We start from the raw sequence: 17,781 nt of genomic DNA on the forward strand, positions 1-17,781 counted from the left end.
AGAGGATTGAGAAACTGAAGAGAATTCCTTATCTAGTAACAAGCATTTACACATTAAATACAAGAACAGACACAAATACTTCTCTGCAGCCAAGTACAGTTTATGCTGAGCCTCACAACTAGTTTGGAAGTCAGACCAAGACTTGGGCTAATTTTACCTGCTGAAACAAGCCATTGTTATTTGCCACTCAAGGAAGGGAGAGGAGAGAAAAAAAACCAAACCAAAACCAAAAACCAACCAAACAAAAAACAGGCAGAGAAAAAGAAAGGGATGAGCAAAACAGCAGACGAAAATAGGGAAAAGGTTTTAGAGGCTGCAGGCTGTGGAGGAGTGGGAACTGTCTGAGTGGAGCCAGTAGCTAGATCTAAGGAAGTAGATAGCTAACAGTGGGTGTGGAGGCAAAAAGCAAAGCAGAACACAGTTTTTTTTAAGGCATGTTTGTATGTGTGGCTTCTTTGCACCTTCGCCTTTGCTAAACTGAGATCATCACATATCTCCAAGCCTGTCTTCTTCCTGGAGAAGGGTACAGAGTTCAGCCATGTGACATTTTGTTCTCTAGATGAGACCCTTGAGGATTTACTGAACACACCCTTTGATTTTTCCAGAAAACACCTTTTTACCCCAAATGTCTGTATGTACAAATTTCAGTAGAACCCTGCACATAAGCTTCAGGTTCATGGTAAATTAGGAGTTAAACTGCTGCAGTAAAGCAGTTTTATCTCTGTGTTGGACAGAGGCTGAAACTGAGTCATGTGTGCATATTTGGATACGTCACACCCTCTTGCTGTGGTAGACAAAGGGCAAATTAGCTCCTTACCATAAACCTCATGCTTACAGGATGCTTCTGCAGGACTGATCAATCATTCTTTAGTCACTCACAGAGGGGAAAGAAATCCCCCACAAAGCACCTCTCGAGATGAACTAGGGCAGTACCATTGTTTGGCTTGCTGGATTTCACACACTACAATGAAGATACTGTTTTTCACTGGACTGCTCTCTCTTACTTCCAGTCTTTGCACAACAGGTGAGTCCTCCTTTCTGTATCTATTCCATATTTTAGTTAATAACATGGATTTTTTGATAATGTTGTGTCTTTGGAAGCTGCAAACCTGAAGTAGGTTGCACCTGTAACATTATAGAAAACTGTACTCTAGGAAGTCTCATTTAAAGCAGATTTTTATTCTTTTATTTCAGTGATGTTTTACGTCCCCCCAGTTATTTTCTAGAAAGAATTTTATTTAAGTGAATAAATAAAATCACTACAGTTACTGAAGACACATCTTTTATCTAGTATTTCTGTAGTGTTTTGTTTTACAGCTTCACAGATGGTGTTACTAGAAGGAAATGCTCAGTTAACCATTGTGATAAAAATAACTAAAGGAAATCATTAAATCATAAATCTCTTTTTTCTCTCTAGAATTAAAGCTGTTTTCAAATCATATATATATACACAAACTATATTTATACATGCCTATGTGCGCACATATATATGACGTAAAGAGCTGTTAAAACTAATTTTCTGTCAAAAAAAACTAATTAACTGTCAAAAGTAATATTAAAAGGAATGGAGTCTATTAATTATGATTTCAAAATATTCTACCATGAATGTGCCAGTGAGCATTGATAAAACCATTTTCCATATTTTGTTCAAATATGGAAAGGTTAAAAAAAATACACAGGTTTTCACCCAAATTTCAGTTTGCTTCTGAATTCCAATTTCATGACGCATGCTCTAAGCTTTACAGTCTTTTTGCATTAAACACAGCTGAAAACAATTTTACTTACACAGCTGTTTACTCTGCAAATTTATTTTAAAACACATGGGTTTAAGAAAGCATTTTGGGCACATTTGTGCTTCATATGGAAACATCAATGTCTCTACAAAGTCCTCTACTAAAGACTGAAGAACAGGCTTTAATAAAAGTGGTATTATTGGTTTTGCCCACATGCTAACAATATATACACACTGAAAATTTTCCTGCTTCTTGAAAAGTTTTATTCACTTACCAGTACCAGTTTTATTCACTTACACCTAGTACCAGCCCAAGCATATGTTGTCAGTTCTCAAAACTAACTGCCCTTGCTCAGGCACAAGAAGCTGAAAAGATTTGGTTTGCTTTAGTCAGAAGCTGAAGAATAACATTAATTTGATATGTGAGACCCAAAAAATTGAGGGTATTTCAGATTTTTAGTTTGAAAGTTTTAGCCTGTGTTAGACAAGACAGTGCTTTTTGCATCTTTTGCAGTCATGCATTTCATATGTGAAGTGACAAGGATGGAAATGCTGTTTGCTTTGGAAATTCAGATCAAGCCTAAACCAAGGCTGCTGCTATATGAAGAATTAACAACATTACTACTTTGGAGGAAAAACCCTCTACAGGTCATAAACATTACGGAAGAGTCTGATATTTTTTCACCAAAGATTACTGAAAACATGCAAAACCACAGAAAGATCAGCTTAGCACTAAGTTAACAATACATTTTCAGCATTGGGTGTGAAATGACAAGTGAATACTGTTCTCAGTACATTTGATATGAACACCCAAAGTAAAGGAGAGTGTCACCAAATCTTTTAAAAATATATTACTTTTCACATGGAGATGTTTACCTTCCTCTCTCTGTACCTGAAGGTGAATTATATTGGTAATCTAGTAGTTTGTGGTTTTAACAATATTTGGTGTTTTTAAGGTTCAGAATTTTCACAGAATGGCTCCGCAATTAAAACTGTATCTCTTATTAAGACTTTCCGTGGAATTTCAGCAAGAGACTATGATTACATCCCCCCTTATGCTATAGAAGGGGAAACAACAACCATTCATATTGGAGAAAATAAATGCACTTCAAAAAAGTCAAACGACTCCACTTTAACAGAAGTGAACAACACCACACTGGAATACTTGACCAGTTCTCTGAGCACCAAGCTAATACCTGCTGTCTACCTCAGTGCTGTTTTACTGGGTGTGCCATCTAATGCCATCACTTTGTGGATGCTATTGTTCAGGATCCGCTCTGTGTGCACCGCCATCCTCTACACAAACTTGGCTGTTTCAGATCTGCTCTTTTGCATCATGCTACCCTTCAAAATAGCATACCACATCAACGGGAACAACTGGGTATTTGGGGAAATGATGTGCCGAACTACCACAGTGGTGTTTTATGGCAACATGTACTGCTCCATCCTGCTGCTCATGTGCATCAGCATCAGCCGCTACATGGCCATCGTTCACCCTTTCACCTACAAGAGCCTTCCCAAGCGCGCCTATGCCATTGCAGCATGCACTGCCGTGTGGACCATTGTCTTCTTGTACATGCTCCCACTTTGCATCATGCAGCAAAGCTATTATGTGAGGCAACTGGGCATTTATACCTGCCATGACGTGCACAATGCCTGTGAAACAATATCTTCCTTCCAGTTCTACTACTATGTTTCTTTAGCTATATTTGGGTTTTTGATACCTCTTGCAACTATCATTTTCTGCTATGTCTCAATTATACGAACACTCAAGACTCGTGAATGGTTCTGGTATGTTAAAGTCAGTCTTTTGATCCTTACCATCTTTGCTATTTGCTTTGTGCCAAGCAATATTATCCTTATTGTCCATCACATCAACTATTACTATTACAACACAGATGGGTTGTATTCATTTTATCTAATTGCTTTATGTCTTAGCAGCTTAAACAGTTGTCTTGATCCTTTCCTTTATTTTCTGATGTCAAAAATTAGAAGTCAATCCAATATTTATCTAACAATGGTTAAAATATACAGGGAAAAATGAATTTAGTCCTGTATTTCTATTACTGGAATTATGACTTTGTGAAGTATTAACACAGACAGCAATAAGTCTCAGGTGTGACAATTAAACTGTAAAAAGTGTTAAAAAAACACAATCTCAGTACAATATACTTCCTTCCACACAAGAAGTATCTCCAAAAATACACTTCTCCAGCGCTGTAATTTTATCACATGTATTGCAACAACTTTGTACCTAGATTCAAGGAAGAAGCTCTACACCTCCATCCATTTCATTCTGAGGCCATGGAGAAGCTGCCAAGGTATCAGTCACCACAGCCTCCGAGCACCAGAAGAGGGGTACTTTTAGGCCAGTTCATGATTTCCAAATACTTCAAATTAGCTCTCAGCCAACCATCACTGCAGGAACAGTGATACAAAAACAAGTTTCGGGCCTAATGGAAATGGGAACAACTAAAAGCACTTTTTACATGCCTGGGAGCTGTCAAACTTTGTAAAAGCTCTCTCACACACAGTCAAGAGCAAATACTGCCCTGGATGTTGAAAATAAAGAGCCAGAGTCCACATAGGTTTAAGGAGCAGTTAATCTACAGTTGTAGATACCGAGCCTGACTCTTCCAGGGAAACATTCTATGAGGCGGCTTAACCAGTTTTGCACTGGAGACTTGTTCTTCCACTTTGCCAGTGCCTGCAATCCCTAGACCACAAGGAGTGCTGGGAGCTAACCCTTATCAGTGTGAATCCAGGCATGTATTATTCTTGCTTGGTAAGCAGAATGGGGAAGCTATTTTGTAGTATTCTGTTTCCATATCCTGACAGGAAATAGCTACAGTGTTACAAATACTGCAACTGGTTATGATTGATTGTCCACTTTAGTAAAACAAAGGGTCAGCTTTTACTCTTACACAGATTCCAAAGCTACATATATACTAAGTTCCTACAAAATGAGCTCAGTGATTGTTGTTTGCATTTGTAACTGCAGCATGTAAGACAGGGAGGAGAAAAATGTTTTATGTTGGTTTGATAATAGTACTGTAAACTTTACTTAAATAAAATAGCTTGCACTGGAAAATGTCTCAAGGGAATTTGCAGTCTGGTAAGACTCTCCCTTCTTTAATTTCTTCTGGCTCCTAATTTAAGTTAGTTTTAATCTTGCCATTCCTTCAAAATGCACACGAAGAGACTTTAAAGATAACTTTAAAATAATTCAAATATTATAAAGCTATTGAAAATAAAGCTAACTAAACCCGTGTTCCTATCCCTCAAAAAAATCCACAGCCAAACACAGGAACCCTTTCAGAGTTTGGTACATCTGTTTAACTTTTCGGTTATCCATACTACATTCCCTAAACAGAAGGTTTCTCTTCACTGGGAATATACTTGATTTGAAAAGGTCTTCAGAACTGCTAAAAGTTGTGGTTTAAGATTACAGGAATAGATAAGTTCCAGGTTTGCGTTTTCAGTTTCAAGCAAGGAGCAAATAGGACAGACCTGAGATTAAAACCTGTAACAGGTTCTGGCAGATTTGGGTACAGACTCTACTTCCCCAAAGCCCCCACAGCTACAGAGCAGTGACAGCAAGCTGCTTAAGGTGAGAAAGTTTGACCCATATGTTTTTCCAGATGTTGGGGAACACAGGAAGTTTACAGGGAAACCTATTAGATCCTTGTAAATCAAACACTCCCTTTTACCACAGGTCACTCTTAGAATATGCTAAATGCAACTAAAGACAGATTTGCTTTATAAACAGAGATCAGAAAAAGTGGGAAATAGTGCAATTTCTGAAATCTGTCTATCTTTTCAATTGTGTTTGAATTTTTTTTTAAGGAAAGTTCCATCTAAATCATCTTTTACCTAAAGAATAGTGATCAGCCACCATAAAGAGTAAGTCTGTATCTTAGTATTTCTTTTAGGAGGACAGTGTCTTGCTCTCTTCTGAAACAGGAGCAATATTGCCACAGGGGGATGTTTTTAGTAGTTGTCAAAAGACTGCAAAACCAAAATAGTTCAGAAGAGAAAGGCTAGCAGAAGCCTCTTGGAATATCATAAATTTTGGAGTGAGGAGATTTCAACGAGACAGTACAGTTTTGGTTCCAAGACTTTGAAACACTCTTTTATTTCCTGTCAGCACATTCACACAGAGACAGGAGTAGGCAACAGGTTTGCATCTGGGAGAAAAAAACAGGGCAGGGCTGCTGTGTGCAGGCATGTGGGCTCTAGCTCTCTGCCTCGGAGGCATCCTGGCTTACTGTGCATGGACATGGTATATCCTGGGCCAGCACTGTGCAGCCACCATGCTCTTGGGCACACAAACACCTCTCTCTGCACACAAACACTGACCCTGGCCCAGCCAGGACACGTAAAGTCAGCACACACAAAACCCTCCCCAGCACACATGGCAAGGGAGAAAGCTTTTCAGCACTGAGGGCTCAATGAAACCAGCCCTTTCTGGGAACCCAGGCAAGAAATTGATTTGTGCAAACACCTTTTCGAAACTCTGACAGCGGAGTACAGAAACACGCAGTTTCACAACAGGTACCACAGGTGAGGTAACAAGATAGCTGGAAGATATTTCTACTAGTCAAAGTTTGCAGACTTTCTCCAGCTGACCATATTACTTTTAGAGTCATGCTGTGTAAATATTAAGCATCTTTTCCAAACACTGGACATTTTAGGTGCTGTGCTAGTAGCTTTAGCTAAGCTTGTGTTCAGTCACATACTGCAAGCTGTTAGGCTGATCTTTGTTTATGCTTCCTGAGCTGTAATGTTAACCAGGCCACTGCTTTTGGGGAAGCAGATAGCAATATCCTGCTGAGATAAGTTTAAATTGAAGGCACGTACAAGACTGTCAGTTTGTTCTTACATGATAAATTTGTAACAGAAATATGTACAGAAGCCCGCTACAGTAAAAGAGCTTAAGTCACAGAGACTCCTCAAAGTACTTCCCAAAGGTTTGTTAAGGAACACCATTACTGTTACCCCTTTTTGGCAAAAGCCTCAATTCCCTTCCATATTGTAGCTACCTGCCTGACACAGTCCTGTAACTATATCCTTGCACAAATTCATAAATATGTCAGGACTGCTGCTGACCATATTTTGTATGGTCAGCTGCAGCAACCTAGTAGAATTAAAGATAAGTGAGGTTACATCAAGTCAGTAGCAAAACATATGCAGAATATGTCTTAGTATTATTACACTGAGAATTAATCCCTTTTGCCAGTCAGAATAAGTTGTAGTGCAAAATTAATTAGTGCCAGTTTATTGTCATAGGCTTATTTGCAACCCCTTGGCACAGCTAATCCAAACATCAGGGGAACAGGACAGGAACACAGATGCAAGTGAAAAGAATTGGGATTTCAATTCCTGCGAAGAACAACAGTGAAAACTCTAACCTTGCATTTCTGTGCTTTGGCATGGTGCAAAATATCCTGATAATGCCTTGCATTTGCTGGTCTCACATCTTGAAGCTTGGCTGTGGGCAACAACAAGGCTTCTAGAGTTTTCTCAGGATTTCCTTGGTCAACTGCTTCATTAATGTGGCCAATTGCAATGATTCCTATGAAACAGAAAAGTTATTAAGGATGTACTTATCAAAGAAAGATGCAACTTACCTGATATCAGGTACAAACAAAGCAGTAAAACAAAGAACAGAAAAAATCACATAACAAGAAGCAGAGGCAGCAACAGCAGCTGACTTAAAAATTGTTTTTGCTCTAAGATTCACTTGAAGCTATTATGTTGTACAGTTTTCCTTCCTGCCACAATTATTGATTTACCTGAATCAAACCTGAATCTTCATAAAAATCAAAATGATCCTTGACAAAAAGAGGAAAAAAGACTTCCCTACTTTCTGGGCAGAAGTATCTACATGAAGCTTAAGTAAAGATCAGGTCTCACATCTATTTATATTCACCAACATATTGGCTCACAGCACTGAAAGACTTATTTTCAAGTAGTTTAAGACCAGCTTACTTGAAACTCTGATTTGAACAAATACATACATACTGCACTCCTAGCTACAGCATTACATAACAGCTTAACCTCATTTCTTATGATTTCACCTTAAACAGCCAATCTTATAATGTTGACCGGTGGCACTCAGTACTTCAGTCAGTAAGTAATAAGGTGAAATGTATTTAGCAAAACCTTAACTCATTTTCTTCAAACTTGTCTCAGCAGTTTAAAATCAGTTTTGTCCTGCCCCTAAACAGTGTTGAAATGTGCTGTTTGTGGTTGCTAAAGCCACCCCGAAAAGACATCAGCCAAGGGCTTCCCCATCACCTGCGAGGGATGACATCTCTGCTGGCAGTGGATTGTCTCTCAACAAGTCACTCCCAGACCCACCACAACCCACCTGCTGGCATCTCAGATACACATCATCATAAGGCTTGGGGAATGATCAATTTTTCTAAGGTGGTCCCAAAGAGAGACCATGTAGACATAGGACTTGCTTATGGAAACAGATCTCTGTTCTTCCTCTGCTCTCTGACCCAAATAACCATCCCCAGGCAGAGGTCAATGTCACTGAAACCAAGTGCAGCTATTTTAGTACTAAGACCTACACTGCTAACGCAAGACCACCTTTCTTAAGGTCTGTTCCAAGTCCTAGTGAGTGCAGCAATTCAAACAAAAAAGTGCTCTGTCAGTCAAACGGCTCAGCACACCACCCTGCCAGAAGTCACACTTTGCAAGCAAATGGATCCATGACAACCACTTGACTAGATTTAGAAGTAATAATCCAGTTTCAATAAGTCTGTGATATGAAGTTTCTCTTACCAGTATGAAACATTAACACTAATGGGAAGGGCACAAACAGCCTGTTTCTTACAGAGGCTCTCAAAACTGCACTCCAGACTGCCTCCGAAATAGCAAGCAGTCTAAAAGCCGTCCTCTCATTTCCTTGCTCACAAATTTGGCATAACTTTATAGCCTCAAATTTCTGAACAAGGCCATTCAGTACATTAACTCATCTACCAAAGACCAAATTATGACCTCTGCGGGCAACGTAGAGGAAGAATTACTTACTTTCATTTTCTTCTTGAATTTGCATATTAACCATGTCAATGCAGTTCTGAATATCATTCCAGCTTAAATAATCTTGGCCTTGAGATGAAGCCTCTGACTTAATAGACAATAGTGTATCAGCATAACTATAAGAAGATATAAAATACATAAGTGTATTTCATGTATAAGAGAAACTGCCATAAAGCATTAGTCAGATGTATCATCCGTCATTTAGCGACTAGTATTTTTTCCAATGAATGAATTTCAGACAAACTCAGCTCTTGCTAGGAATTATGCAGACATGCAAACTGCCTGTTTTACACATGCATTTCAGGATCTGAAAAAAAATCACCCTATACACTAATTCAGAACACTTTTCTTGGCAATATGGGATGATAGCAATACACACACTGGACCTACAATTTGCTGTACAGTGCAGCAGATAAATGTGGGAGAAACTATGGTCAGCTTCTTGCTTTAGAAAACTATGGTTGACTTCTTGAATTCAAAGACCAGAATTTCAGACCCAGCATCAGGTAGTAGTACCTCCTGCTACCTCCATACCCCTTCCACATGGGAGATGATGGGCCATGGGCAGAAAAAGGGATTAAAAAAAAAATCATGCTTCTCTTGCCACAACTCAAGGTCCTCCAACCACAGTCTTTGTAGCCCATGTCTACTCTTCTTAGAAGGATCACAGATCAAGATGAGCTGGAAACCTTCACATTAGTGTTAAGATATGTGTACACAAGTTAAATAATTTTCATATTCCTGAATCAAGCGTGCAACTGCCACACTATGTCAGATCAAGTACGTGTCTATTTTCATCAGACGAGGAATGAATGGTTGCCAGAAAAAAAATAAATAGGAGAGATTCATCATTTCCTAATCTGATTTGTCCTTCAATCACCCAGTAGCCTGCATTTAAGAGCTTCCCGAGCTGGAGGCTATGTATCACCTTAATAGTTGCAAACAAGGCTGTGCTCTTTTAATTTAGCTACTCTTATTTGAAGTCTTATATATTATTGAGAAGTGAGTCTCACTAGGTGTTTTGTGAGATGACAATCCTTTATATAAATTTTAAGCTTTATATTTGATAGGCTCTGATCTTTTCTTCATTCAACTCTCATAAGAAAATAAAAACTAGAGTTATTAGAAGCTAGCAACTGATTCTGTTAACCTTCCTCGCACCGTGCACACTTTTGGAGACCTCTGACATATTTCTCCTAAATTCTCTCTTCTAGGAAACACCTTCCTAACAAGTTAATCTCTTCTGATAAAAGCCATTGAACAGCATCTACCTCAATGAACTTTTTCTAGCTCCCCTGTACTCTTTCTGGTATTGTGCAACTCAAATTTTCCTGTGATATTCAACATATGGTTGGCAGGGCAGGTTAACATAAAGGCGTAGTGAAATTTTATTTTATTGTTGAGTCTGACTGATTCCTAATGTTTCATCTGTATTGACGGGCACCTTAATCTTAGGACTGGGTCACTAACATCAGCCAAAAATGCTGCATTTGGGACACTCTGGGGTCCATTCTGCATATTTATAATGTTACTTCTCTTTCCCACAAGCACTACGTCACATTAGCAAAGTGGCAGATTACTTTTGCTCCATCTTATGTCATTCTTCTTCCTCTAAACAAAACACTGGCCTCTTATTCCTAATCTGACTGCCTTCCTTCCAGCTTTCAGACACTGAGGAAGGGCTGCTCTCAGATTCATGTCCCCTGACAACCTGATCAAGATCTTCAGCTGCTGCTACCCCTTTTGCCTTCTACTGCCTTTCAGAAGCACATATAGGCTTCCACCACCTTGGCCAAGTGAAGACTGTAGAGTAATGTTGAACATACATGTGTGCCACAGCATTGCACTCAGCTTTTTAGCAAGCAGGACTGTGCTATATTTTTCAGACCTTTGCAATTCTGAAGCAAGAAAGGGCTCAGCCACGGTTTAAGGAACTTCCTGGGTGTTTAGGTATTAAACACTGTTTCATTTTAAAGATCATCTTTCAGAATTGCAGACTGGTTAGTGATTAACAGTGTCCAGCTACAGATGGTTCATGTTTTAGTGTCTGCAAAAATTCTTGTCAGATCTTAATGTTTGCTTCCCGAGGATATTTTCCCTGCACCTCACACATCTGTAGCCTCCAAACCTCTGAGATTGTGTGATTGTTTATATTTAGATACACAACTAGTTCATCAATTGTTATATTATCCCTTATTAATTTAAAACACAGATCTTTCAGCACTTTCAACTTCATAGCCACAACATAGGACAGCCCACCCAGTAAAATGCCTACTTTTTTTTTGCAGAGTTTGCCAAGTCTCAGCCAGACAAGACAAAATAAACCTTTACCGTTGAAAGTTTTCCTCTTCCAGATTATTGAAGCCAATGCATGGGTTTCTGAGATGATTCTTTATCGTTAGGGTGTCCTTATTTTCCAAGGCCTGGTTTAGCAACACAACAGCTGACAACATTTCTACTGCAATAGACAGTTCATCATGTGCCAGGTAATTCTGTAGGACAATAAGGCACTGCAGTCAGGAAGCTAAATAAGCAGTGTAACAAATTTGAGTTACACAGTCTAGATACCATCAAGAAGATGGACTTGATTTAAAAAGCCTGGAAAGTCTCCTAGTTACAGGCATGCCAGATTGACACAGCATAGTGATGGAGCTTACTGGGTTTGCTATATGTCCCATTTATTCAGCCTTTCCTTCTTTTGTTCCACAGTCCCATCTCTTCTGGTCTTACTCATAGCAATACAGTAAAGTATTGCTTTTCAATACAGTATATAAACCAGAGTTAGTCCTCATTTGGAGCATGCAACAATTAAAAAATGATTTGTAGCAACACAAGAGCTCAGCCAGATTGAAGTGTGTCAAGTTCTGCAATTCAATATTGTCTATTCAACTGAAACCATTCATGCAATATAACAGCATGGCAAGAGAATTATGTCTGATTTTACACAACAACATGCTATGTTTGTGCTCTTTCATGGTTTGACTACATAACACCAATGAGCAGGTTGTAAGCTTTTCACTCTTACCACAGCATTCTGTTGTTGGAGGTTGAACAGCTCAGTCTGATAGAAAGCAGCAGCAAATGAGTGAACAACAGGCAGCTGTGCCTCAGGTTTCATCAGTGCAACCAGTGTTTTACTAGGATCACAGTTACGAATTGCAGTATTGATATTGTCAACCGCTATAAGTTCTAAAGAACAGTAGGGAAAAAAGCTTATTAATTTTCATATGCCATTTGTTCTTCATGCTATGTGGATGACAATTATATTATTCCAAAGAATGTAATTTGCTGTCATAAGAGAAAAAAAAAATATTCTGTGAAATATTTCAAGACAACCGCTGAATGTTGTGAAAACAGTGTCTGTTCAAAGGTATGCAGGAAATAATTGACTGGAGGACTTTAAAGTTTCTGGACTTTTAGAAATGAGACATTGCTTATTGTCCCTTTAACACAAAACAAGGAACTGACCCCATCCTAGAAAGACCTAACTTCTCCTGGGTTTGTTTGCACCAGGTATTAGTAGGTATGTCAGCTCCAGCACCTCAGTCTTACTTCACCCCAAATACTCCCTGCCCTCTGCACCATGTTTCCTCCGTCACCTCCTTCTTTTGGCAGGACCTAATTGAGCTAGGTAAAACAAGCCTGTCCTGCAACACCAACAAAATTATTACTGTAGATTTCAGGAGGCCTGGTAGAAATCATCCAAATATGCTGGAGGGTGGGGATTTTCTGCCAGAAAAGCAGTAGCTGAACCAAGGGAAAACCACATGCTATGGTTTCTAGAACTTTCTCTGCATGTCAACACCTGCTCATTTGTCTGCCAGTGTGGAAGATCAGTCCTCACAAGCACTGCCATATAGAAATTAATCCCTTTGCTACAGAGCTCAGATTTTCATTTAAACAACAGAGGCATATGACAAGTGTGACTGTAACCCTTTTTGATACCTGAACAACTTGCCTGTTTTGCTTTTTGCTGAACTGACTTCATTACAGGTTTGAAGCCCAGCAGAAAAATGCTGAAAACCACTTCCCACATGGGCAGCTGCAGAAGTGTTATGACACTTCTCAGCTTAGTCAGTGCCACCATAATTGCACACCTGGAGGAGCCATCTCTGAAGAAATCCAGGCCAGGACACACCCAGGAACACGCTGTACAAGGGACCACTCTGGTCTTGCAGAAAGGGAAGTAACCTTGAAGGTTAGAGCTCATGTGGCCAAGTAAAGAATAGCAATTATGCAAACACCTTTTCCATCAATAATCCCTATTTCCTCCACCTTATCATATGGCTTTTCTGTGTACTATTATCCAGGGAACACTTTTAGTCACCACTGACTGCTCAAATCTGTATAAGACTTCTTGTACAGCAGACACCATCCACAGTTCATGTACACAGCAACACTCAGAACTTACATAACAGAAAGACTTTGAAAACGTTTTTAAGGCCCACCTAAAACAGCTCCTCACCTCACATTTCAATTTGGAGCCAAGTCATATGGGGCTATGTTGTCCCTTGAAAGCTATTCCTGAGGTTAGAAAAAGGAAAGGCTCTCACAGCTAGAGTGTGCATGCATTTTTGGAGGAAAGAGCAAAGAGGAAAAGAGTCAAGGTCCACAAATATACTAGACTAGTTCTGCAGCCAATAACCAAGCTACTGATTTATTATTCTGAAACTGAACAACACACTATGTTGCTCACAGTCCCATAACAAACCCCACTAATCGTAAGAACTAAGTTTCTCTCCAGATTGCTGTTAATGCTTTTCACACATCACATTTTCATCTTCCTTTCCTTTACCCAGAGGTAACTTTCAGAGAAAGTACTCCTCAACATGGCTAACTAATCTGAAAGAGGCAAACATATAAGGGATCACTGGCTTAAGCTGACCTCACGATACAGCCTTTAGGCACATTACAAGAGCAATCAGCCTGCATTCAAAGCATTGGCAACAGTACCAGAGACAAAACAGCCATTAAGCCATGCCCAGACGCAGCATGAAACGACAGCAGACTAACCAAAGGTTAACTTCCTAGCAAAGAAGTTTCCAGTCAAAAGCAGCAATAAATGCACTGCAAATTTAGATCCCCCTTAACTATATTTTTTACGAACTATAACTTGTGTCATGTGGTATTCTTAGCAGAAAAAGTGAGAATAAGATACATCTGTGATGTGATTGCAAAATATTCTTCCATGTGATCATTCTATTTTAATTCTGCAAGTGTGGTCATCGCTTCCAAGTGAGGATTAATACTGCACTGATAAATATTTGTTCAAGTCACCAAGCCATGCACTGTCTTCAGTTTTAGCCAACGTGCTTATCGGTGGCACAAATTAGTCTCAGGAAAAAGTGTTACCTATCTCAGATAAGAGTACACCCAATGCAGCACAGATTGGTGACTTGGCAATTGTGACACCGAGACAAACAACTGCCAGAATAAAATGCAACACATATGGTTTCAGTTTGAGAAACCTTGTTTATGTGCAAGAAATGGTGGACTCAATTAATCAGCTTAACATAATTAAATGGTGATGGTAAAAAAAAAAAGAGTATTAAAAAAGAGTATTACTCACTAAGTTTGTGAGCCTCAGCTTCAGCATTGGCAACACTAACTTCTTTCTGTATTTCATTTTTGTCGAGCATATTTGGAATCCCTGCTATCTAACAGATCAGAAAAACAAGATTGAATTATGGTTTTAAGTTTTATGGGAGAAAGGGATAAAGCCCGATGATGATACACTAGGACTCTACTATCATCTGTGTATCAAATACAATGGCACAGTAAACACAGCATTAATATTTTCCTGTGATTTTCACTGTGCCTATATATTTTCTCCTTAAAAGCCAATTGTCACTTTAATTTGCTGTTAGTGATTCAATATTACCTTTATTTGTGCTCAAATTATAATTAATTTTGAAAACGAAGTATTAGGAGCTTCATGTTATATCTCAAATTTTCTTCTTGTATCTTAGTAATGACTTATAAGGGCACCATGCTCTTTAGAGCAAATGCAGTTTTTTGGTGTTGATCAGTACCTCAATTATTCTGAAATCTTTATAAAACTTTTCATAAGTGATGTTGAAGACAGAGAAGATATAATTTCTCTCTGGATTAAAATCAACTAAAAAAGTGCAAACCAACACATAGTACCTGTTCCATTCAATTACCTGTATTTTCTGTTCTTTAGAATCACACAATTGCAATAGGTACCATGAGGAATTTTGCGGCAGAACTTGAAGTAGGCTCAGAGCAGGACGGTTCAAACCTGCCATCAGTGCCAGTTCATCTTGCCGGTCAATAGCCTTATTCACTTGGACTAAAGCTATGTGAACTGAAATGAAAACAACGCCTATAAACAGCAAATAAGGTTTTTATGGGGGGGGAAAAAGTCCATTGCTGTCAGCATCTCATTTTTTGTAAAAGCCAGCAAGGGTGGCAATCTTTATCTAGCAGAAAATTATCTCTTTCAAGTCCAGTCCTACAAAGGAAGTCTCTGGATCTGTGGGACCCTATGTGGGAGCTTTTCAGCCACAGCTAAGTGGAAGCTTATGAATGAATTTTGGCTTTATATAGAAGAGGGGGTCAAAATTTACAGTATTCTGCACACAAAGGGAACATGAGGAAACAGAGCAGGCAGTAAATGATTTGATTCTGAACCGAGGAATCCTTACAGCAAAAAACACAGACATTAGCCTCCCTCTCCCGAAAGATTAGTAGAGAAGGAGTAGCATGAAAAAACAGTTGTAGACATATATTAGCTACTTGTGCGTATTTTGTAAGTTTCCATAGAAATATTTTGTTTGTTCAGGTGGATTCAAGTTGTGTTCAGCTGGACTCTGGGAGATCACATGTTGTGTGCATACTTCCATAAGGATCCAGAATGGCTTACTGTTTATCTTATTGATATTGCCTTGAATCTCAGCTTGTGTCAGCAGCTCCTCATAGACATCTCTCTCTTCATCAGAGATTGTGCCATTCTAAGAAAACAAAAAATTGTTGCTAGTACACACAAAACAATTTGCAGAGAGAAAAGCTATTAGCAGGTGTCATTAAAAGTGCATCAACTAAAGTATTTGCTGGACGTATTTCTAAAGGAATTTGTTGACCACATGAACTAAAGAAATTAGCACCTTGTAATAACTGGCCAAGCAATTTGGCTGAGCAATGTTTTGGTTCCTGTAAAATAGCCATGCAAATATATGGTAGCATTTTTAACTACAGAAATCATTAGCTCTCACATAAAAGAACAAAGTAAATAATTTCACACTAAAGGTCTGTGGCAGAGGTTATATTTTATATTCAAAAAGGGGTATAATTCTTCTTACAACTTTTTAAACAGTAAATTTGTTTTTTCTGAAGCAGTCGATGGTGGGAAAACAGTCCTTTTTAGTTTTAAGTCTTCTGGTATTTTTAGCCTTTGGGCAAAGTTAAGCTACACCATGCTCAAAGTAAACGTATTCTTATAAAATTGTCTATCAGCTTGTTACATTACCATTCTTTCTCTTATTTAGCGTGAATTTTTTTTCCTAATTGTGCTGATTTTAAAAATTAAGTGAATTTTTAAAACAATAATGCTGCCACATGTGAAGAAACATGAAGGAACATGTGTACTAGGAGTGCTAATAAAACACCACTACCTTGAGTCTTGCATTTGATTCTTTTTTCCTTTTAGCTTCAAAGAGTTCGTTCTGGTAGTCCTGTGCCAGTTCCTCATCCACGTTGAGTAACATTGCATTTGGATTCCTCAGAGTTGCAATGGTTTGCTCAGCTACTCCTCTCTCAACAGCTTCATTAATTGCTATTACTGCTGCATGCACTGAAATTTAAAGCACAGATCTGAATTTCAGGAAGCAAAACCACCAAAATTCTCACTGTTTCTTCTGATTTATTTGAAATGAGTGTTTAATTTGTGTTCAACAATTTACAGATTCCCAATCAAGCATCCCCCTCCATGTTTCCTCTAGACTGCAGCACTCTATGTTTACTCAAATTACAAAAATTGCTGTCTGTCCCATGTGCACTCTTCTCCCAACCAAGGGTTAATATTTTACTGACAGAAAATAAAAAATTAGTTATATTTTATTATTCAAGTCCTATTTTATTTAGAAGGCAATTACATGCATGACCTGAAAGCACTTTTGGTACCTTAAAGCTGCTTTGTGTTTGTAAAGATAAAAGACATAAAAGTATGTCTCAGTGTATCTGAAAGATGCTACACAAGAACAAGGAAATTCAAACTCCATTAGACTTGTTCTCTGGAAAAACACAGTTAAGACGCCCCAGACAGGGTACAGCCCCTCATATCACATCTAAGTGTGCCTGGGAAGAACTGGTTCTTTGAACATGAGGATTTCCATGAACAACTGCGGCGCCTGAGAGACCATAATGTGATGGTCCTCCCATCTGTCATCTACAAAGCCACAGGACATCAAAACCTCAAATGGAGGCAAAGAACATCCAGTGGGCTTTGCAGGGTTATCAGAATTTATTACCCAGGAAAAGAGGAAAAAGTGCCATAGGACTCACACGGACATTGATCAGCTTAAGTGTTCAACCTTTCCTTCGAGGAAACAAGAAAACTTCAACTATTAAACAAACGCTTGACTCCCAAGAATTTAAGAGTCAGAAAAATTCTCATGTTTTTTCACGCACTAAATTTGCACAAGTGTGCAAATTCAAAACCACTTGCAGATGAATTAGGTGTAGAGTAGTGGCTAACATACCCTTCCCAGTTGTTTCCTGCACACATATGGCCCTAAGATCAGTTGAGATGAAGGACTTGTGCTGGAGCTACACTTTATTTGGACCCTCATACTACAAACAGACACCAATGACTGACTGGTGGCACATTAATCTCAAAGATTTTACAGACTTTACTGTAGAAAGTGTAATTCTTGATAAATGTATATCCAGATCATATCCCAAAGGAGGAACACCACAGCTGCCCGTTTATCACCACAGCAGCTTGTCTAGGATTTACTTTCATGGCACCTAAGAGA

General features: G+C 38.8%; 2 protein-coding genes across 9 annotated transcripts in view; one reads left to right on the forward strand and one right to left on the reverse strand.

The window, feature by feature from the left end:
- IQGAP2 (IQ motif containing GTPase activating protein 2) overlaps positions 1-17,781 on the reverse strand; it is a 105,641-nt gene that overhangs the window by 33,551 nt on the left and 54,309 nt on the right. For 2 of the 8 annotated variants that reach the window (XM_017808169.1, XM_017808174.1), the window contains exons 7-14: positions 16,417-16,598; positions 15,672-15,759; positions 14,950-15,113; positions 14,355-14,442; positions 11,811-11,974; positions 11,117-11,277; positions 8,777-8,901; positions 7,144-7,307 (exon numbers count right to left, since the gene is read on the reverse strand). In XM_017808169.1, the coding sequence (XP_017663658.1) occupies positions 7,144-7,307; positions 8,777-8,901; positions 11,117-11,277; positions 11,811-11,974; positions 14,355-14,442; positions 14,950-15,113; positions 15,672-15,759; positions 16,417-16,598 (1,136 nt within the window). The remainder of the gene's footprint in view (positions 1-7,143; positions 7,308-8,776; positions 8,902-11,116; positions 11,278-11,810; positions 11,975-14,354; positions 14,443-14,949; positions 15,114-15,671; positions 15,760-16,416; positions 16,599-17,781) is intronic. The other 6 variants (XM_017808170.1, XM_017808173.1, XM_017808172.1 and 3 more) reach the window with 6 other exon arrangements.
- Positions 513-4,856, forward strand: F2RL2 (coagulation factor II thrombin receptor like 2). The gene is made up of 2 exons (XM_017808179.1): positions 513-1,024; positions 2,689-4,856. Exons 1-2 carry the CDS (start codon positions 967-969, stop codon positions 3,774-3,776), a joined length of 1,146 nt encoding a protein of 381 aa, XP_017663668.1. The 5' UTR covers positions 513-966; the 3' UTR covers positions 3,777-4,856.

Source organism: Lepidothrix coronata, unplaced genomic scaffold (assembly GCF_001604755.1).
Source record: "Lepidothrix coronata isolate B3197 unplaced genomic scaffold, Lepidothrix_coronata-1.0 Scaffold22, whole genome shotgun sequence".
In the NCBI taxonomy this organism is placed as follows: domain Eukaryota; kingdom Metazoa; phylum Chordata; class Aves; order Passeriformes; family Pipridae; genus Lepidothrix; species Lepidothrix coronata.

What these genes read in the sequence shown, in the direction of transcription:
- F2RL2 (XM_017808179.1), top strand. Translation starts at nt 967, where the DNA reads ATGAAGATACTGTTTTTCACTGGACTGCTCTCTCTTACTTCCAGTCTT. An exon ending in TTCCAGTCTTTGCACAACAG is followed by an intron (nt 1,025 to 2,688) that starts GTGAGTCCTCCT and finishes GGTGTTTTTAAG; the next exon opens with GTTCAGAATTTTCACAGAAT.